Here is a 19,936-nt window from a genome sequence, read left to right as displayed (position 1 = left end):
TCGATGGATTGTTTGGTTTCTCCACAAGCATAACGGATTACCATGGCGTATGTCGTGAAAATTTATTCTGTATACAAGCTGGTCTCACCATGTGATGCAGACGATATTTCGACTTCCGTTGAGAGGAGAGCCGAGCTTACTGTCAAGCCAAGTGCAATCTCTCAATAATTGCATCAACCTGCTGGAGGGCTCATATTACGAGTTGGCTCGAAACGCCCTTTTCTTCACTTGCCTAAAACAAGTTATGGCTTATCGTCAGCCCATCAGTGGAGAACGTTCGTTACTCTGGTCCGTTTGCGGAGAGCGAATGGAGCCGACGCAGCTTGGTGCAAAGCCCACCGCACAATTCCTCCGATTACAGCTCACTCATCCAAACCACGCATCCTGCGCGGAACGTTAGCTCATCACTAGCTTTACAACCCCTCTGCCATCTGTTCCGCCTGAATGCAAGTCCGTTCCGCAAAAACTAAGGATCCGATCAAGCAAAGTGGGCTTAATCGTTCGGCTGGCGTTTCCATTAGATTCGACTACTATGTGTTCTAGACATTATCTCTTCTCGGGTCTTCGCCTACCTCAAGAGACCCTACTCCCAGTACATGTGGATGCGAAATTCGCCATATCTACCGACCGTCGCAGCATTCGATTTGACCCACCCGATGGAGCAGGGATGCGGATCCCTGAATCCGTGTATAATATGTGGATCCTTTCGACACTCGTGCCAGAGCTGTACATGTACAGTCTGAGCGAACTCGCGAATATTCCAGAAAAGCAGGGCGATTTGTTGAAATGGTGGCCCCGACAAGCCGATGATTCCATCTCTCGAGAGGTTGTGAGGTCGTTCTACTCTATGTTACCGAAGACGACTTACCGTCTTTGTCCGACCGCTGCCGGAAATCTCGTATCGCCTTGTGAGGCCGTCTTTTCCCACCTGGAACCAAGAAACGTCAGCGCGATATTGATAACGTTGGCACTCTCTGATTATGTGCGGACGCCGGCGGAAATTCTCCCCTTGATGCCAATGGATGCCCTCCGTACCGCAACGGCGTGCTATGTTGGACAGTCCCTTGAACGACCCATGATCTCTGCCACCCTTCGCAGACTGTTCAGTGAAGGCAAGATTGGAGTCAGCCAAATTGATTCATTACTGCGATATCTTCTGGATGGTCAAATGTCGCTACTCAATTTACCGCTGATAGTTCGCGCTGACCGCTCGATGTCAGTCTTCCAGTCACCTAGTTCTCAACACGCTTGTACGGTGTATGATTTTCCACAAGTTCTCCAGCGGTGCCCGAACCTCTTTCCAAGCTTCTCCTTCATTCACCCGGAGTATGGTTTGGAGACTGTGAAACGTCTTGTCGCCATGAAGTTTGAAGGAAATGTCGCATCGAATGTCCGCTCATTTGATGGTAATGCAGTTGTTCAACTGCTTCACTCTGTAAAGGGTGTCCCGGCTGTTCCGCGATGCCAGCACTCGGAGGAGACATCAAAATGGATACAGACCTTCTGGGCTTGTTATAATAGCCTGCCAGATCCTCCATCCGCCAAGCTGTTAGAAGATTACCCGCTCATACGCGCTCATGGCCAGGATCATGTTTCCATCAAATTCTGTCAGGAAGGAAAGGTTCTTCCCGACCCGGGCGCGGGCGAAGAATGGGTAGTTCCCATCATGAATAGTTTGAACATCCCCGTCCTGCGATCGCCTCCACCTGTGCTTCAGCTTCCTTTCACCTTCACCTCTTTTCTGAAAGCGATCACCCCACATGTGTTGTCGATGTCGTTGACAGAGAAGTTGCAGCCTTCTCAATTGCAGCGGTTAGCTCAGTGGATTAGGACACAGTTTCCTTTGCATCTCACAGAAGTATCAGAGACATCCTTGCGCGATTGTCTCCGTTCACTGCCGCTCTGGCCTTCACGCAAAGGAGGCTACCAATTACTGCTCCCAGCCAACGAGCTGCGGATGCTTCCTGCAGATGTCCCGATCGAAATTGCTTCGAAATTTCTGTGCCAAATCACGATCACGGAGTATTCTCTGGATCTCATACGTCTCTGGACGTTAGCCACTAATAAAAAATGTCGAAACGCAGCACTCAGGGGACGCGCTTTATCTGCATCAGACGTTTCAGACCACTTAGTGTTGCGCTCCCCACTGGAGTACAATGAACTTGGCGACTATATCACCTTGATACGGACATGTCTTGTGTTGTCGGACCGGATGCTCAAAGTCCCCGACGGAAATCTGACGTTAGTGCCGGTCGCGGAGCTATACGACAAATCTATCCCTCTGTTCTCCGCCGCCTTTCAGACTAATGAGGCGTCTCGGTTTGTACATCCTTCCGTGCGAGATCTCCAATCTGGACTGCGCTCCAAGGGACTACAGTACCAGGTCACCTACCAAACCTTCGAAAAGTGTGCGGCTGCCATTCATACCGATGTCGAGAGGTCCACTGGCGGAAATCTTGGGACTAGAGTCGCGACGATATACGAATATTACGAATGCCAATTGCCCTCGCTGATCATGCGTAACAACTCTTTATGGGCTTCCCTCGATAATTTCCGCTTCGTCCGGCGACAGGCACAGCGCTACCTTCACGCATCATACGACGTGGGACAGTATTGTTCGCCGTTACCTGACATTGTTTCTCCCGCCCAATTGGTGCGGAAGGCCTTCGAACGAATCGCGTGGACGCAACGGGGACTGTTTCAACGACAGCCCGCAGATAATCTCGTCGCAGTAAATCCAAGTTTGGGCGTTCCGCGGCCTGCAGAAGTAGTACGTCCGCGCTCAGCAGGTTCATTGCGTAGGTAACCAGCTAACATACTCGACCAGGTCGCCCATCTCGGCGTTCTGTCACTCAAGATCGCTCCTCACCATACGCGGGATGCGTCTCTGTTGAAGGATCTACGCGAGACATACGCATGGTTGAACAGTCAGTCACATCAGGAAGAGCTCCGCATCGCCCTTCTCAAGCGTCCGGACGACGCTCTGTTCTTGAACGTCGACGATCCCCAGGATGAATGGGCGTGGTGCTCGGCCAAAGAGCTCGTCTTCAACCTGCATTATGACGAGAACGGCCTGTTGTGCGTGCGGGACTTCCTCCAGCCATACAGGTCCCTCCTGCTCGCGGCGGGTGCACACGAGGTGCAGGACCCCAAGTTCGTCAGGGACCGCGAAGAAACGACTCGAGAGGAGCAGGACAGTGGCCTGCGCGCCGAATTCAACAGGATGCGCATGGCGGGGCAGTTGACGGACATGATCTTCATCCCAACTTCGTCTGATGGCGGGCATACGGCGACGGACAAGCTGAGAGTGCACTCCGCGTTCCTCGCGGCGACAATTCCGCACATCAACGCGGCCCTAGTCAGTGGGTGGGCTGAATGGGAGCAGAAGGAGTATCCGTTCCTGGGTAGCTTCTTCGGAGCATCTGCAGTCATCGGTGAGTCCGTTACCTATGATGTTGCGGGCCAGTGTTGAACTCTCCACCAGATTTTGTGTATACAGGGGAAATACAGATTCCGGACCCCACAGACGCTGAGGAGGCGTCGGATCTACTGGACGATCTCCTACAGCTGCTTGCTGTAGCCGACAGATGGGACATGGGCTCGCTGAAGACACACCTGGAATGGCTCATTGCGGAACGCTTCAGATTGGTCAACCCCGTTACGTGCCGCCTGAGTGAGTTTTCTATGTCTTTCAGCGCAGCGTCCTAATGACATATGGCATCCTACTTCCAGTCTTGAAGGATGCAGAGACGTACAGCGCGGCGTCGTTGGTCAAATTCTGCAAGGATTATATGGTGCAAAACTGCCAGGTGCTGAACAATCTGTCCACCTGAAGCTTGAGCGCTGAGCGCTGCGAGTGAGCTTGAACTTGCAAGCTCGAAATTTGCTGTCAAGTCCTTATCGTAGTCGTACCTTCCGTCTTGCATTCTCGCAGGGAAATATTTTGTTCTATCATACAATGTATTCGTCTCGTTATCAAAGCGTACACTTGCAGAAACGATGCAACGGCGTGCTCTATGTAAGGGGAAAAAGTATGCACAATACATGGACCGAGCGAGACCCAAAACAACGATGATTTGCAAAGGACAGCACAAAGGCGAAGTGCGACAAATTTGGACTGCTGAAAAAAATGCGGGACGGTGGGGATTGCGCAGATGGTGAACACAGTGATGATAAAGTCTACAGTGAATGTTTTGAGGTGGGTGGAACGAAGGTCAACGACAGAGGAAGTCAGCACCCGTCTGGAGGAACTCTGGACGCAGAGCTGCTTGAGCACAGACTCCACCCGAGACCAGCACGGGAACATCTAGGCGAGGGAACGAAGGAAAGTGGGAGAGAGGCAGCGAAAAGTGCCGGCAAGAATGCAATAAATGGTACAACGGTCCACGGAAGGGCGCAGCCGGATGACGGAAGGACAGACGCTGCTGATAACGAATACACATGCGAAGGGAGTGGTGGGGAAATCTCCTGCACAAAGGCTTAAGAAAGGGAGACAAATGCTACAGGTATGATTTTCACGATATTTGGGTAGGCGGGGTGGCGACGATATGCGAACGAAGGGAACGCCGTGTGCATTCAGGCGCCTAGAGCTCGTGTTTGTACTCGTCTGGCAACACCTGAGACTCCACGTCGAAGGCTTCATGATCCTGCTTGGTGACCTTGCCATTAACGTCGTACTGCATGAACGATTGGTCTGAGGGTAGTCCATCTGTGACTGCCGCAAACGTCTCCATCTAGATCAATATTGCGGAGCAAGAGTTGAGAGACAAACTTGAACATTAACTGTGTACTGACCTGAACGTGCACGCCCTCTTGCTTCTTATCATGAACAGATAGTGCGGGGTTGCGGCTTCGTCCGCCGCGGCTGAACGCAAGGGTGGAGCTGAGCGACGAGCTACATAGGAGCGAGGTTGGTCCTGAGGTCAGTCAATAAATGACTGGAAAGACGCACCCAAAGACCTCTGCACCTTCCGTCGTGTAGTTGCTGAGCCTGCGGACGGCACGGCACGCCACGATCTTGAAAGTTTTAGGCATAAAAAGATATTTTAAGAGTGAAAATGGGCTTACCGTCGACGCAATTGCCGCGGGTACGTTTGCAATGATGGACATGACAGCATTGAGGTTCAATAACATGAAGATCTGTTAATTCCAATATGATCTCAGCGCCCGCGTAACGGTTAGGCAACATGAACCCACCGTTGCGAGCAGATTCGCCAGGAAACTGCGCATATAGCCACCCGTAAATACTCGTTTTAGTTGAAGCTACAGCACTGAAAAGAATCTAGCTTACGCGATAATGAAGAAAATGAGACCATCCCCAAAGATGAGCTGGACGATGCGCGACTGCTCCTTGCGGCGGGTAGGGAAAGCAAGCTTGAATGCGGTGAGCATCAGCACGGTGAAGTCGAAGGCCATGGAGTAGATGAAGGTGACGGCGAGGATCGTGTTGTCCGTGTTCGTGATGACACAGCCGCCGTCCGCGGGTATCCAAGCGGCTTTCAGCAGAACTCCGTGCAGAAGCAATGACCAGTGTCCGAGGATGACGAGTACCAGCGGGACAACGATGTACCACGCCTGCGACCAAACTGCCATCCTGTGGTGGCATGAATGTGTCAATATATGCGCTATCATTCGGTGCAGAAACGGGCGCACTGACGTGCGCAACGAGAGGTTGATACTCGCAAGCCCAATCGACGCGTTACCGAAGATCTTCAGAGACATAGTCAGTCCCACAGTTCTCGACGACGTAATATAAGTAGAAAAATATCTTTACCTGGTTATACGTGTACAGTGCTTGACAGTTTACCTCTCTGATGGAATTAATTAGACACACTGAGAAAAGAATATTTCGCTCAACATACTTGGTGACATTCAACGCAATGGCACTGCAATCCAGTGGGTTAATACCACTGACCACGGACGAATATATCAAAGTGGAGACTCACATGCCAATCAGCGCGAACAGCAAGAAGTACCGGCCAGCGAAGTAGAAGATCTAAATAGAGTTATCATGGTTCAACGTCGTGTAAAAATTCTCTACGGCAGTGAACTAACCAGAGGCCATCTGAACTTCTTCTTGCCGCTGATGAAGTCCCAATCACTACAGGGGCGTGTGCATCAGATGCCACTACTTTACAGACGGAGAGCTCTGCACATACAAAGGTAAAGAGGTGAAGAACTCCCAGAGGTAGAGCCCGAGCAGCGTGTGCATAAACCTGTCGAAAGCGTCTGCCCGGGCGGAGTGCGATGAGCAGTACTTCGACATCACAGATCCCGACAGACCTCACCTCCATCTTTGGCAACCTCCGCCGGTGATGTCCAGTCGACCATGGCTCAGAAATAAGTTGGTGGGTACGCAAGTGAGTGGTTGAGTGAACGACACTCGAGGACGGGGATGACGACGACGACGACGACGAGGGGAGTTGGACGGTGACAGCAGAGAAATGATCGACGAAGAGGGAGAGAAAAAAAGGGGAGTTTATATATGACAGCGGTGAAGAGAGGGAGAAGGTTGGCGTTGACATGAAGATGCTTCTTCCTGCGAACTGGCCGCGAAAGCCGTAAGGCTTCTCTGCTCTGACCCGAATTCAGGGACCACAAAATTTAATGTCCCTTCCCATATTTCGCCCAGCTAAAGAAACCTTCCCGAAGGACCGACAACAGAGCGTACTCGAGTCCAGAAATCCTAGACTGGAGTTGGGTCAACAGCTGATGAACGAAGAGCGAAGACGCCCAAAGAGGGGAACCCCCAAATCAATCACGAATTCTCGAACATTTCCAGCGACAAAAAGCGCCATACAGCGCAGAATGAGACGAGGTTCTTGTGGGGGAGAGAGTTGGGCATACGAGGTACCGCGGCAAGAGCTTGTATCACGATTGGCACACAAGGATAAAATTTGCATGAAAATAATGTCTCTTGTCAGTAGACTGCAGCCGCAGGACTATTAAGCACAGTACATTCCATCACGCGAAGCGCAGGCGTATCCAGTTGACGTCGATGATGAATAAAGCAAGACCACGACCGAATTGTAGTAGTACACGACGGCGGCCTTAACGTTCACCCGTCGACAGCGAAGGTGAAGCTTTGAAGACTCGTCGATGTACTTAGTGCAAAGAACATTTTGGACTGTACCTGCATGGCACCTGCTCATCTCCGTTGCTGAATTAGATATGAAACTGACTGGCACGAGTATTTGCACGAAGAGTCGCAATCTTCGAAGGTTCAATTGACGTCCTCTCCGCTGTTCTGATGCTGGATGCGCTGTATTTTCGAACGAACAACTCCCAATTTGGTATCTTCATAAACGCGGAAGTAAGTTTGATGATTAGGTAAGCTTCTCGCGTGCCACCAGACCGCCTGCACTTGTTTCTTCCCAATTGATGGTGCTCGTCAACGTGAGCCGCTCTGATATTTGCCCCGTCGCTCGCGAGCTGACCGACTGGAGGTTTTGTGATGGCCCGAATCTCAAACTCTCGATGCTACGCTACGCTACCAACCAGGGTCGTCAACGGGTCTGAGCCGAAGTCAAACTGTCCGCTAACACTCACACTAGTACCACTTTTCGACAGCTCTGGCATCGCCATCCCAGGTCAAAAATTACGCTGTGAAGTACTTGTCTCGGCCCCTGTGCTACAGCACGAGCTCGATTACGACACTCGACCCCCGTCGCTACTCCTCCGTGGAATGTTGCAGCGACGGCGTACGATGAATCTGATTATCTTCTCCCTCCGCTATGGCATGGCGACTGCAGTCGCTCTCATTGCCTGATCTCGGCCAGTCTTCTCGATGATACTGCCAAGCGCTGCTGCAGAAAATATCAGTCATGTGGCCGGCACCGGACGTATCGTATGGCCGCTGGGCGACCCAATTCCTCGTTGCTGCACGATACTATATCCTAGAGCGTATGCGCGCGCGCGATGATAGTGAAGCTTTCTCTTCCCAAGAGCTCGAGTCCACCCGGCCAGTTCTGATGGGCCAGCTCGTCGCGCTCTCCCGTCGATTCTGGAACCCCCGGATGTTTCTGATGATATTTGCCCTGGCAGGAACGTTGTAGTGTCTTCACCCTGCGCGGCGGTGCGCACCGCGAGAGCGCTTTCGGGAGTGCGTTCGCTGCAGTGGGCCTCGCTCGTTTTCACCTTCGATGTGAGCCTGTCTAGCCCACGTGGGCTGTATCAGAGAAGGTGGCTTGGCTTTCTCAGCTAGAATCTGACCATGCCGGCATGGTAGCACCGAAGCTGTCGAGCGGCTCCACATCCACGGCCTCTGCTACTGCAGATGTACGGTCGCCGAGCCCATCCTGATTCGAACACAAACGCGAGCATCGATGGGGAAAGGTCGGCCAGGAAGAACTGCTTGCTAAAAAAAGGGGCCTCGGGCGTCTCAAGCTAAAGCTGAGGTGCGCGATGGGACGACGGGCAATGTGGCAGCGCAGGAACAGATTGGCATCGTGTATAGGCGGTCTTGTCGCGGGCACCTGAGATACTTAACCGGTGGCGTTAGCATATCTGCGCTGACAGCTGTAAAGCTAAGCTTTGAGGATCTTCGTGTGCGAGGCCAAAGATCTTAGAAAGGAACGTCGTATGTGCAGGTGTCAGGTTAGACCGTTTCGAGGTTGTTTCGAGGCTGGATACAGTTGGTAACATGTTGCTCATGCACATGGCCAGATGACCGTGCTGCACACGACGATTGGGAAACACTTACCACTGGGAGAACAAGCCAAACCAGCGAAGCCTCAATGACGCGCAAGTAACGGAGGTCCGCATTCTCACATTACGGTAACGTACATTCTCTTTCGGCGTTCAACATTCCACGAATCGATGGGCTAGCAAGAGGATGCCCAACTATGGAGCCAAGGTAAAATGGATGGGAAGGAAACCTCCACGACCGTCCACGAAGGCCTGCAGCGTCGGCTTGATCTTCAGCTCCACGTTTGCAGTCGTTTCATGTAGCTCGAGCGTACGGATGAGCGTCGAAAGAATGACTTTAAACTCAAAGACCGCTGATATTCCGGGCACAGAAGATATGAGCGCTCGGCGGAAATGAAGTCCAAAGGTGAAGAAAGATCGCAGAAGGGGTTCGGCGGTGCGGACGGGAGCTCTGCACGAGCCGCTTCGTGCGCTACGAACGGAGAAGAAAGAACCACGCACCAAGTCGATAGCCAATGCAATTCCGGGGGCCGTCGCAGAACGTAACGAGCCCACTCCATCCGTGCGGCAGTTCCGCAGGAGGGAGCACGCCACCGGGGACGATCCACCGCTCGGGCACGAACTCCGCCGCATTCGGGCCCCAGACGTCCGTATTGACTTGCATGCTGACGAACGGGATGTGGAATACCTATGCCATTCGTAGTCAAAGCACACCAATAGCCACACCAAGAATGATTCAGAGTTAGCTGCGTGGCAAGTGGTGTAGCAGGAGGAATAGACCTGCCTGTCCTGCTTTCACGCTGATTGACGAGACCGTCTGACCGTCCGACGTGCGGATAGGCTTGTTCAGAGGGATGACATCGTCCTTCAGCGCTACACGTTCGGTGATAGGTGAGGCAGGATGCAAGCGAAGCCTACGGCAGATGGTCAGTCCAAGACCACGGACTGGTGCGCAAGTACGGTAATACGGCTTGCGACGTTAAGACGCACCCCTCTTTGACGACCGCATCGAGGTATTCCAGCTGCTGTATATTGTCGTAGTTGAAGTCACGGCCGAACTGTCGAATTTCCTCGCGCAGCTTCTGTTGTATTTCTGGGTGCCGGGACAGCTCCCACAGTGTGAAGCTCAATGATACAGCGGTGGTTTCATGGCCAACCAACAAGAACGTGGTGATCTATGCCTTACGTTCAATGGAAGTATGCAATGACCGAAAAGCCCACTTACATTGTCCAAAATCTCCTTAGCAGAGAGTTTCTCCTTGACTCCGTCCTCGCTGCCCGAGCGCATCAAGATACTAAGAATATCTCGCCCCTTGTCGCTAAAGTACCCGCGCTTCAGCAAGCGCATCGCGAGCCCGAACACGATCTCCCTCGTGCGCCGCGCCTCCTTCATGACGGGCAACGGCAGCGAGGTGAGGATGGGAAACGTGCGAAGTAGCAGCGCACCGACGAAGGCCTTGGGCGTATTTGACGCGTTGACCTGTCTCTCCCAGAGGGCGCGGATCTCTTTGGCTTCTGCGGACTGGCCCGACCTGAAGTCATGCCCAAATGCGATGCGGCCAATGATGTCGAGGCTGCGGCGCGGTGGCTGGTCAGTACGCGAGCGGGTACGGTGGAATGCGCATCATGCAACAGCTTACGTGCACGTCGAGGTGTGGTCGGCGACGTTAACGGTGACACCTCCATCGTGCGCGAGGACGAGGTTCGTCAACCTGCTTTCGAGCTGCGACGTCGCGTCGCGGGGCCCTTGAGTAACATCTCTCTCGCACCGGATTCCCATCGGCTCACCTTTTCGGACGATTCTGTTATGTCATCCGTCATCCCCTTGATGGCCTCCGGTCTGTCGGGAGAAGCGTTATTTAATTGAACGCCACGATAATATGCCGGGAGGCACTCTCTCGGCGAGACCACCAGGGGTGGGATTTCTGAGACTTACGAGAAGGCGGGTGCGAGCAGTCGGCGCTGTTTCGCGTGCTCGTATCCCTCGGCCCATACGATGCCTCTGCCCACATTCGTTCCGGCAATTTCCCGCATCCCAATTTCTTTCACTGTGAAGGAAGGCATTGTGAGCCATGACCACAAATTCCCTCACAATGCGCAATGATTGTTTCTGGATCAAGTCCTCACCATAATCATCGGAGTACTGGAATATGTGCTGTACGGCGGCATGGTCTGTCGCGATGATCTGCAAGACGGTGAACATCGTGTTCAGCTACCCGATGAACGTTCGAGCTTACGATGTCGCGGTGGAAAAATGCGCCCTTGATCTTGAAGAATGTGCCAAACGTTGCAGCCCATCTGGTGTACATGTCTGTCGTACAGTTTTCGAACGCCAGGAGTTCATGACCCCACAGCCAGGTAGCATCCTTGCGCGACTACGAAAGACATCGCTGCTTCAGCACTTGGCCCTGCGAAGTTGAATGTCAACACTCACGGGACCAGGCAGTCCTTCGATATCTTGACGCTTGCGAATAATGGTGTAGCGCGTTATGTAGACAAGTGCAAGGAGTGACAGAAGTACAGGCCCAAGCTGCGTAGGGGGGAAGGTGGACACGTCGAACATCGTGAAACAGTTTGACGCCAGGCAGGTTCGGGCTTTAGGAAAGAATGGACGGCTTGGCGGCACTGGTATCATGGTGCGCTATCAGGGAACTTGATGAGAAAAAGAAGGATCAGACCAAAGGATGATGAACTCACCGCTGCTTCTCAAGTTGAGGACGTGCGGATCATGCACGGCTTAATGCGTACTGGGCGGAAGAGCGAATCGAACAAACACACTGCCGTCTAGAGGAGGATCAATGGAGAACCCATCGCAGGCATCCCCTTTTGAGCCTGAGATATTGTTCTGTAACGATCAAAGCTTCCTGGGAGATACTCAGTTTGAATGAATATTGACGCTCCTCCGCCCCTCGGCCGTGAGTACCTTGTAAGACTGTCCAGTTCTTCCTTCTGGCCGCCGCCGCTGGGTACGAAGTGGAAAAGATTTTAGGTGAGCAAGGCAAGATTTCATACAACGTTCGGTCAGGGCTGAGGCCGCGAGCCTACGCGATCAGTCACAGATTGGTGACAGATGTCGTGCACGTCTGCAAAGAACCTTACGACACTCTGCAAGAATCAACACTTCAACAGCACATACAGTATGACGAAACAAAGTCGTTGTTATCAAGAGAGGGATGAAAGGGCTGGCATGCAGAGAACTGAACAGCTATGCAATGCTATTCGAGATGGAAATGCTCTTGCGCGGCGTTTCCTCGGACACAACGCGAGGCGTCACGCATCACGCGTGAGTACTATCGAATTCATTTGTTCTCTGTTCGCTATGTGGCGCCATGTGGCGCCACTGCAAGTACAACACCTACCTATCAAGGATTCACGAAGAAGCCTCAGAAACTAACCAAAAATACGTATGCAGAATGTGTGTTCACGTTCATCCAACAGGATACATCTGACGACTTACAGCTTATCGAGTGAATGGAAAAAAATCACAGAACGGAGCGCTCAATCGACGTCGCGTTCCTAATGTTGTGATGTCTTTGAACGTTTAACGCCCATACTTGCACCCTGCAACAGTCGAACCCGTCTGTGGGAAATCAGGTCTCTGTAGAACCTTCGCCTCGCTACAGAAATGACCTTCGTACCGCGGCCAGAAAAGACTCTGGTCCAACCATCGTCAGTGAGTCTTTTGACACCGGCTCCGTCGACTCCTGGACTGTGCCGAGATTATGTACAGTACTTCCCAGAAGGCCTAAGCGGGACGTTTCAGAAGCCCCCAAATTTGTCTACAAAAGTCACTTGTTTTCTTCTCCTGGTCGCTGGCACACTTCCTTGTCCCGCGATTGCCAGAGCCCTCGCCTGTAGAACCGACAGGAAGCTATGGTTGACTGGTCATCTGAAGCTGAGCTTGCCGTCGACGCAGGTCAGTACTCTGTCTCGTTAGGTGCAGCCGAAGTATCGTTGACGTTTTCTTGTTACAGACGCGTTCACAAAGTTGATGCACTGCCTCGCAGGTGTCTACTTGTATGAAAACTGTACTTCTGTCGGGCATACTTGGCTGATTTTATGTTGGCAGTTGGGAATTCGCGGTTTCGCTTGAATTCGACTGGGCGTTCTTAGCGGGCAAGAAGCAGTTCAACTGGCGATTAGTATATGATCTGCGTCAGTCGTTGTTGACCTGTCTCACGGAACTGTGCAGATCTTCTATTGGTTGGGCCGATACTGTCTCTTCTTTGCCATGATTGGCATGTACGTCTTCTCTTCTTGCATTCACATTCCGAAGCTCACTGTGTTCGAACCTGTCCAGCCTGACTGCACTGGATGTGACATCGTGAGTTCTCAGCGAAATCAGTTGTCGCATCTTCCTCTAAACAAATAATGTCCTCTTCAGCGAAATTAATTGCCAGGCCCTGTACACGTTCAACCAGGTGAGCGTCCGTGATCGATCGTGTGTCACTTGAGATGTCTGATCGTGTACTCTTATCACAGTTGGCCGGTGATGCGGCTGTTGGATTGGCAAGCATCAACCTCTCCCTGCGCACGTAAGTGGGGCAACTGTTGCACGCGTTAACCGCATGCTGAGGCGTGACGTTAGAATGGCTATCTGGTCCCAAAATCGCTACATCGTCATCCTTCTGGTCATCGTCATCCTAGGACACTGGGCGTTGATACTGCAAGGCAGGTCGTCGTCCGTTTGGCTTAACACCTTCCACTAATTTATCTACCTCGTCGACAGGAGTGCTCCTGAAAGCACAGTGGGTGCCCGGCACTGGTTGTGTGATCACTCACACAAGCAACACCATCCTCGCGGCGACGTTCATCTACTCGATGTGCTTCGACGCGCTCGTCATGACACTCAGCGCGCTGAAGCTCGCGCCTCGCGCGGGACACTCGCAGCTCATCCGGCTGCTCTTCAAGGATGGCCTAATCTACTTCCTCGTCGCGTGAGTATGCTTAGCGAGCCACGTTGTGTTCCAGTAGCTGATAGTCTGACGTAGCTTCATCGCGAATTTGATCGCGACCGTGTTCATGCTGCTCGACCTGAACTCCGTCATGAGCGTGGTCTTCAACGTGCCCGCGGCCGTCGCGTCAACCGTGAGTTGTGTCTCCTTTGTAGCGACGAACATAATTTAGTGAGGTCTGACATACCGGCAGATCGTCGCTTCCCGCGCGGTACGCCGTCTCTCCAAATTCACCCCCAACGGTGCCCAGGTATAGTCAGTCAATACAGTCAATATCCTTCCATGGCCATTATCTCATCATTCCACGTTCAGCTCGAGTACCAGCGGCGGCTTCCACACCGCCGCGAACCCCGCCGCGAGCCACCACACCTACAACCACCCGATGGGCCCCAAGAGCCTCAGCGGCGGCGTGCATGTCCAGGTACGCTACCGTTCTATTGGTTGCCTCTTAGGACCTATGGCTGATTACCCTACTTGCGCGGTTCCAGATGCAAACATTCGCGGTCGCCGACGAAGGATCGCCGTACGGCGTACCAGACGTGGAGAGCCGAAAGATTGGCGACATCGAATCTGGGGAAGACGCCGCATCCGACATCAAGCCGCAGGTCCTCTAGAACCGCATGTCATATACTGTACATACTCGTGCGTCCTCATTCCTTCATGGCTCTCCTGGCATGCCGATGACGAATTTGCAGGCCCGTTGCTCGCTCCACACTCGTTCTAGGATTTCTCGCTGCTGTTCAAAGCCATGTACAGATCCATACCCTTCCATTGCGAGATGCAACCGCGGCCGGGGCCGCGTCGAAGCTATCGCTACCTACTTACACGGATACCCATCACTAATGTGTGCTGTCGATGGAGGGATCGTATGCCGTTGCGCCCTGGGCGCTGTGCTACTTAGAAGATATGGACCTCTCTTGGATAGCATTCGAGACGTTACGCTGGCTGATTCGAGGCCGGGTGAGTGGATGGACTTGGCAGGAAAGTAATTGGGATAGATGTTGGTATTCAAGTATCGGTATACGCACGTACTCTTGATCTGTCGCCGTACGCTTGATGTTCTCGGTCTGTTCGCAGCTTGAAAAAGATGAATGAGTCTCACTCATTACGTTTGTAATGTACTTGCAGAAAGTTGATACATTGGGTATGGAGCATCCTTGTGCATAATTGGTCATTGTTACCTTACATACTGAACTAAGAGGAACCCAATCTTTCTGTCAGAGAAGCCTGTACGCAAACTTGCGCAGAAATTAATGAGCGCCACAGCGGTTGTGTCCTCGCATGAACACACGATATGGGATCGGCAACCCGAACACCACCTAACTATGTTGACTATGTTCTGCACATTGACATTGATACGTGAATATAGAATCTAAAAGTATGATCAGTAGCCTCTGCGATCCTTGTCACGGCGACGACCATCTGAATCATACCTATCCCCCGAGCTCTCCGCCCGTCTGTCGCCCTCCCATCGACGATCGTCCCTTCGGCGGTCCATATCTCTGTCTCTATCCCTTTCTCCCTTATCCAGGTACCTGTCTCTGTCTCTGTTTCCGCCCCTGTCCCTGTTCAGATCGGGCTCTCTGTCCTTGCTATCCCTGCCCTTGTCGCGGTCATAATCTGCATCACGTCTGTCCCGGTCGCGCCTGCGTTCTGGAGACGGTGATCTCGAGGCGCGCCTCGAGCTGGTGCGAATGGGGGACGGTGAACGTCTTCTCGACGACGTGCCCGAACCGGTACCGGAGCCAGAACCTTCGCCCGGCTGCCTCTCCCGCTTCACCACTGGGATGTACTTCTTGTCTGGCTTGCCCTTCCTGCCTTTTTTCCCTTTTGACCCGTCGTCGAACACCTCTCGTTCCTTCGCGCCGATACCGAGCAGTGCGGGCCGCGCCTGTGGCAGCCACGGCTCGATGAGGCCCTTGTTTTTCTTGCTCGCCGAAGTGCCCTCCTTCCAGCCCATGCCACGCAGCAGCGCGGCACCAAATTGTGAGACTGGAATACGTTCATAGTCCTCAAGTGATGCGGATTCCGGGAGCTCCACGACGTCCTGACGGTATGCGTCGTCCTCGCTGGGTGGAGGGATGGCTTCAATGGCGGGACCGTCGAGCCCTGTGGCATCGTCCGAGCGCGCACGCGCGAGGAGTAAACGAATGGCCTTCTGGTCCTCTGTTTCTTCTTCCTTCACCTCATTCTCTACCTTGGCAACTACTTGTGTCTCATGTGCTTCCTCGACAGCCATAGCCTCGTCCTCGAGCTTGACGCGCTTCTTCATCTGAAGGCCAGATAGCTGTGCACCCGAATTGATTGCATCCCTAGTGCCAAACCCACCGACGCTGCCATCTGCGCCCGTCTCCGCTTGGGCACTAGGAGGGACATACAAGGCCTTGCGTTTCCTCGCAAGCTCGCGCCAGTCCTTATTCTTCAGCGCTGGGATAACCAGAGGCCCCTGAGGCTCTTTTCGCTTCTCATGCAGCCTGCAACAGAAGCGTACTGCTGTGAGTTGAGAACCTGACCTCATGGGGGAATCTGAAAAGACACACCGCTGCACACCGAAGCTATCGAACCCTGTCACGAGCTCATCCTCGATCTCTTCGTCCTCATCCGAGCTGTCCCGCTCCGTGTACTTGCGCGAGTTATGTTTGGGTGAGGCAGGAGCGCTGCGCGCGAGGGGGCTGCCCGGGGTACTCCCGCCGCTGACGAGGTGCCGCGGAAGATGAGGGACCTTGAAACCGGAGTCAGAGTCGCCGCCAGACGATTCGTCGCGAGACACAGGTGTCGGGCGTCGGATGGTGAAGGATACCTTGCTCGTCGTCGCCGACGACATTGTGGTCACGGTGCAAGTGACTCTTGCCTATCCACGCTGAATGAAAGTAATGAACGTTACGTAAGCTACAGATGCGGACCGCCGAATGTTTTCGACGATTACGTGGGCAAATTCTAAGTCTCTCCTACCTAAAATTATTCCAGGTCTCAAGAGAACACCTTTGAACACAGACAGTTCTGCGAAAGTGAGGTAGTACTGTAGAGAGACTTGCCGCATTCTAAATCAGTCCAATTTAAATAATTTAATTTAATTGAATTGAATTTGTGGCTTGACTTGGAATTCACAACTGCGCCCTACTTTTCTCCAGTCTTCCTTTCTCATTTTTGTCTTTTTCTTTCTCTATTCGTTTACTTGCCGCTGTCATATTTCTGCTAGGACTGCCAAGGTCGGCGACCTTACTGGGACTTTGAGGAATCTCAGTCACTGCCAGCAGGCGCGAATCCTGGGTGACACGAGCTCGTCCTGTCGATGCCGCACGCTCGAGTGTTCTCTGTCGACTCAGAGATGCACGAACTCAACCAGGAAGCAGATCTACTCGATCAGAAGACGACGGTCGTGCCAAGAGGGGTCAACGGCCAAGACGCGCACCTCCGACGGCGCAACAGCGACCCCGATGCGCAAGCGATGGTCATCGCCTCTCTGCGCTCGCAGATCCAGGACCTCTTCGGCCAGGTCTCCCAGCTGAACAACAAGCTCGTTGGCTCCTATGACCGCATGTCCAACCTCGAGGACGAGCTGCACGTCACCACGTCCAATCTCCGCTCGTCTACGCTCAAGATCTCCAACCTCGAGCTCGAACGCTCCCAGCACCTCTCCGCCGTGAGCACCGGCCTGCTCGTCGAGAAGGACAACGTCACCGCCGAGCTCACCCGTCTCATGGAGCGCGCGACCGACGAGGCTGCACAGCGCGGCCAGGCGGAGTCCGCGCGCGCCGAGATCGAGAAGGACCTCGACGATCTCAGTGCCTCGCTCTTCAACCAGGCGAATAGCATGGTCGCGGAGGCCCGCATGGCCCAGGCCCGCAGCGAGCGCAAGGTGGAGGAGACGGAGCGTGCGCTCAGAGGCGCTGAGGAGGTCGTCGGCGTACTGCAGGCTCAGATGCAGGCCCTCGAGGCGGAGAAGGAGACTGCTGATAGGAGGGTGGAGGACATGCGGGTCACCATGGGCAAAGGAAAGTGGGTTGAGCGGTCCCAGGAACGCAGCCGTTCGACAGGACCGCGTTTACTCTCCTCACATGCGCCGTATCAGGAGTATCTCGCGTTCATCTCCCATTTGCGCTCTATCCGACCAGCGAGCCAGCAGCCGCCGGCGATGTCAACCCTCCTCCCTCAGCCGTTCCTTGCGAGACTGGTCACGGAAGACTCGTGGGTCGCAATGACTTCATTTGGCACGTTCCACTGATCTCCTACTCGCAGGGATCCTACCGTGCGCTTAGACCTCGCGCCGTCGCTCAACTGGCTCTCGCGAAGGTCGGTGCTGTCTGCTATCCATAGCGGGCAACTCACCGTTGAGCCCATGTCGACTACGACACTGCTAGAAGAGCTCGCACCATCCGTCATTCCCGGGACTGGGCACAGCCATGTTATGTGTGCTCTATGTGGCTTTCCTATTTTCGGTTCTTCCTCCGCGAGCGACACGCCACTAGCCTCTAACGGGCTTCCGCGCTCTAGCCTACATAATAACTCATGGTCTTCCAGTTTGTTCAAGAACTCGTTGGTGCAGTCGATTTCGAGCCCCAACCCATCACACAAGCGCGACTCCCTCCCGCCTCCGGCCACCGATCCGCCATCACAGATCTACATCTTCCGGCTGGACGCGACATCCTCGGGTTTGCCGGTGTCGCTGCCGGTCTCCTCGCAGCAGCCCGCGGTGCCGGCCCGGCAGTCGACGATATACCCGCTCTGCACGACGCGGTGGTGTCTGATGCGGCTCCGGACGACGTGCTCGCTCTGGGCGTTCGTGCGTACGTGCGTGGTCGAGAAGGTCTGGGAGGAGAGTTTATACGTTTCGCCCACGCCGAACGGCTCCGAGAAGCCCGCGCTCGTAAATGGCGTGTCGGGCGCGGAGAGGCCGCCCGTGCCCCCGCGCCGCTCGCGCATGGGTATCGGGATGCTGTGGGGCTCGGTGCAGCGCAGCCTCAGCAGCGGCGTAACTACGCCAGAGAAAGAAGAGAAGGAGCCCCAGATTAGGGAGAAGCCTGAGGAGAAGACGTTGCCCAAGTCGCCGCCACCCACGGCGAGACGAATTTACGCGCCGCCCCCCACTCATCCTTCGAAGTCTGCGTCCCTGTCCTCGGTCGTAATACCTGGATCACTGCGGGCGGTGCCTCCGCCACTGCCTCCGCGGAACCGGCAGCGCGGCCTGACGTCGAAAGCCAACCTTTCAACCACGACCGTCGATCGTGTGGACGGCGCAGAGAAACCTGACGCGACGGGCTCTACTGGCCACGAGGACGTGTCGCATACAAAGGAGCCACTAGCCGCGGAGCATCTTCCTCCCCCAATAGCGCACGCAGAGTCGCAAGACCAATTCGCCACACCCAAGGAAGGGCCGGCCTCACTCGCCTCGTCGCGCCCGGGCACGCCATCTACCATCCCTCTCCCGCTGTCTTCCCCGCCCACGCCCGAGCCTGAGGACATCACCGTGGAGTCAGTGCAGCCTCCAACACAAGAGCTAGTCACTGCGGACTCACTTCAGCCTGTTTCTACTGAGGCTGCCGAGCCTGTTGCTGCCGAGCCTATTGAAGTAGCTCTCGCAGAACCTGCTACCACCGACGCCCCAGCGCCGAATCAGCCAGAGACTGAGAAGGCTGCGCCCGCCGCGCCACCACCACTTCCCCGCCGTGCGGCTGCACGGGTACGCGTATCTATGGCTCCCGAACCCGCACAGTCTGAGGCTCCACCTGTGGTCGAGACCAATGGGTTTGCGTCGAATGGTACTGAGCCTGGTGCAACGGCGCAAGAGGAGGCAGCGACAGTCGAAGCGTCTAAGGTCCAGCCTACAGAGGACGATGAAACTGTTCACGGACAGCCTACTACCGAAGCAGTAGAACCTGCAGACGCGGAGCAAGATGAATCTGCGGAGACAGAAGCTGAGCAATCGGATGATGTAGCACAATTAAATGGGGAAACAGCTACAGAAACCCCAACTGAAGATGAGCGAACGGCGGCAGCCTCGCCTGCCCTGGAAGAGCTGAAGGACGCCGATGAAAGTCTCTACGAAGCACCATCCGAGGACGCGCCATCGTACTCCACGTCCGCGTCAGTGAACGGGGCAGCGGAGCGCGTGGAGGGCAAGTCGCTGAACGGTGCTCCGGACTCGGATACGTCCATCGAGCCCAAGGAAACCAGCGAGGAGGAACGTAGTTCCGATGAGAGCACTGGCGCATACATCGGTGCATACGTGGGCGACGCTAGCTGGGAGGAGCGGACGTGGAAGGAGCTCGTCCGGCTGCGGGAGGAGATGTTCTGGGCGCGCATCGGCGGCGTGCGATAGGAAGCTTAGTGGAAGG

The 19,936-nt window shown here is 54.3% G+C and overlaps 7 protein-coding genes across 7 annotated transcripts; 3 read left to right on the top strand and 4 right to left on the bottom strand.

The window, feature by feature from the left end:
* Nucleotides 1-532: 532 nt before the first annotated feature.
* SCP_0509020 (hypothetical protein) lies at nucleotides 533-3,833 on the top strand (the record flags this gene model as incomplete). Its single annotated transcript, XM_027758957.1, has 4 exons — nucleotides 533-2,770; nucleotides 2,828-3,434; nucleotides 3,485-3,673; nucleotides 3,733-3,833. The coding sequence occupies 4 exons, from the start codon at nucleotides 533-535 to the stop codon at nucleotides 3,831-3,833; spliced, it is 3,135 nt and encodes a 1,044-aa protein (XP_027614758.1).
* Nucleotides 3,834-4,583: 750 nt separating this feature from the next.
* On the bottom strand, nucleotides 4,584-6,330 carry SCP_0509010 (hypothetical protein; the record flags this gene model as incomplete). The annotated part of the gene is made up of 13 exons (XM_027758956.1): nucleotides 4,584-4,733; nucleotides 4,795-4,894; nucleotides 4,952-5,016; nucleotides 5,068-5,139; nucleotides 5,197-5,221; nucleotides 5,291-5,593; nucleotides 5,657-5,709; nucleotides 5,774-5,810; nucleotides 5,862-5,885; nucleotides 5,946-5,995; nucleotides 6,055-6,100; nucleotides 6,159-6,228; nucleotides 6,288-6,330. 13 exons carry the CDS (start codon nucleotides 6,328-6,330, stop codon nucleotides 4,584-4,586), a joined length of 1,038 nt encoding a protein of 345 aa, XP_027614757.1.
* Nucleotides 6,331-8,841: 2,511 nt separating this feature from the next.
* Nucleotides 8,842-9,310, bottom strand: SCP_0509000 (hypothetical protein; the record flags this gene model as incomplete). Its single annotated transcript, XM_027758955.1, has 2 exons — nucleotides 8,842-8,999; nucleotides 9,148-9,310. The coding sequence occupies 2 exons, from the start codon at nucleotides 9,308-9,310 to the stop codon at nucleotides 8,842-8,844; spliced, it is 321 nt and encodes a 106-aa protein (XP_027614756.1).
* A 78-nt stretch (nucleotides 9,311-9,388) lies between these two features.
* SCP_0508990 (predicted protein) lies at nucleotides 9,389-11,209 on the bottom strand (the record flags this gene model as incomplete). The annotated part of the gene is made up of 9 exons (XM_027758954.1): nucleotides 9,389-9,560; nucleotides 9,637-9,821; nucleotides 9,872-10,220; nucleotides 10,287-10,369; nucleotides 10,435-10,486; nucleotides 10,583-10,694; nucleotides 10,774-10,831; nucleotides 10,884-11,021; nucleotides 11,081-11,209. 9 exons carry the CDS (start codon nucleotides 11,207-11,209, stop codon nucleotides 9,389-9,391), a joined length of 1,278 nt encoding a protein of 425 aa, XP_027614755.1.
* Nucleotides 11,210-12,519: 1,310 nt separating this feature from the next.
* SCP_0508980 (hypothetical protein) lies at nucleotides 12,520-14,215 on the top strand (the record flags this gene model as incomplete). Its single annotated transcript, XM_027758953.1, has 13 exons — nucleotides 12,520-12,562; nucleotides 12,621-12,663; nucleotides 12,716-12,788; nucleotides 12,839-12,888; nucleotides 12,947-12,970; nucleotides 13,031-13,067; nucleotides 13,129-13,181; nucleotides 13,235-13,327; nucleotides 13,434-13,583; nucleotides 13,638-13,734; nucleotides 13,795-13,856; nucleotides 13,914-14,022; nucleotides 14,090-14,215. The coding sequence occupies 13 exons, from the start codon at nucleotides 12,520-12,522 to the stop codon at nucleotides 14,213-14,215; spliced, it is 960 nt and encodes a 319-aa protein (XP_027614754.1).
* Nucleotides 14,216-14,985: 770 nt separating this feature from the next.
* On the bottom strand, nucleotides 14,986-16,425 carry SCP_0508970 (Pre-mRNA-splicing factor spp2; the record flags this gene model as incomplete). Its single annotated transcript, XM_027758952.1, has 2 exons — nucleotides 14,986-16,075; nucleotides 16,142-16,425. 2 exons carry the CDS (start codon nucleotides 16,423-16,425, stop codon nucleotides 14,986-14,988), a joined length of 1,374 nt encoding a protein of 457 aa, XP_027614753.1.
* Nucleotides 16,426-16,893: 468 nt separating this feature from the next.
* Nucleotides 16,894-19,920, top strand: SCP_0508960 (hypothetical protein; the record flags this gene model as incomplete). The annotated part of the gene is made up of 2 exons (XM_027758951.1): nucleotides 16,894-17,789; nucleotides 17,841-19,920. 2 exons carry the CDS (start codon nucleotides 16,894-16,896, stop codon nucleotides 19,918-19,920), a joined length of 2,976 nt encoding a protein of 991 aa, XP_027614752.1.
* Between the last annotated feature and the right edge of the window lie 16 nt (nucleotides 19,921-19,936).

This window comes from Sparassis crispa (genome assembly GCF_003851025.1).
Source record: "Sparassis crispa DNA, contig_000004F, whole genome shotgun sequence".
NCBI classification, from domain to species: domain Eukaryota; kingdom Fungi; phylum Basidiomycota; class Agaricomycetes; order Polyporales; family Sparassidaceae; genus Sparassis; species Sparassis crispa.
Note: the sequence above shows the minus strand (reverse complement) of the source record. Positions and strands in the feature narration are given on the sequence as shown.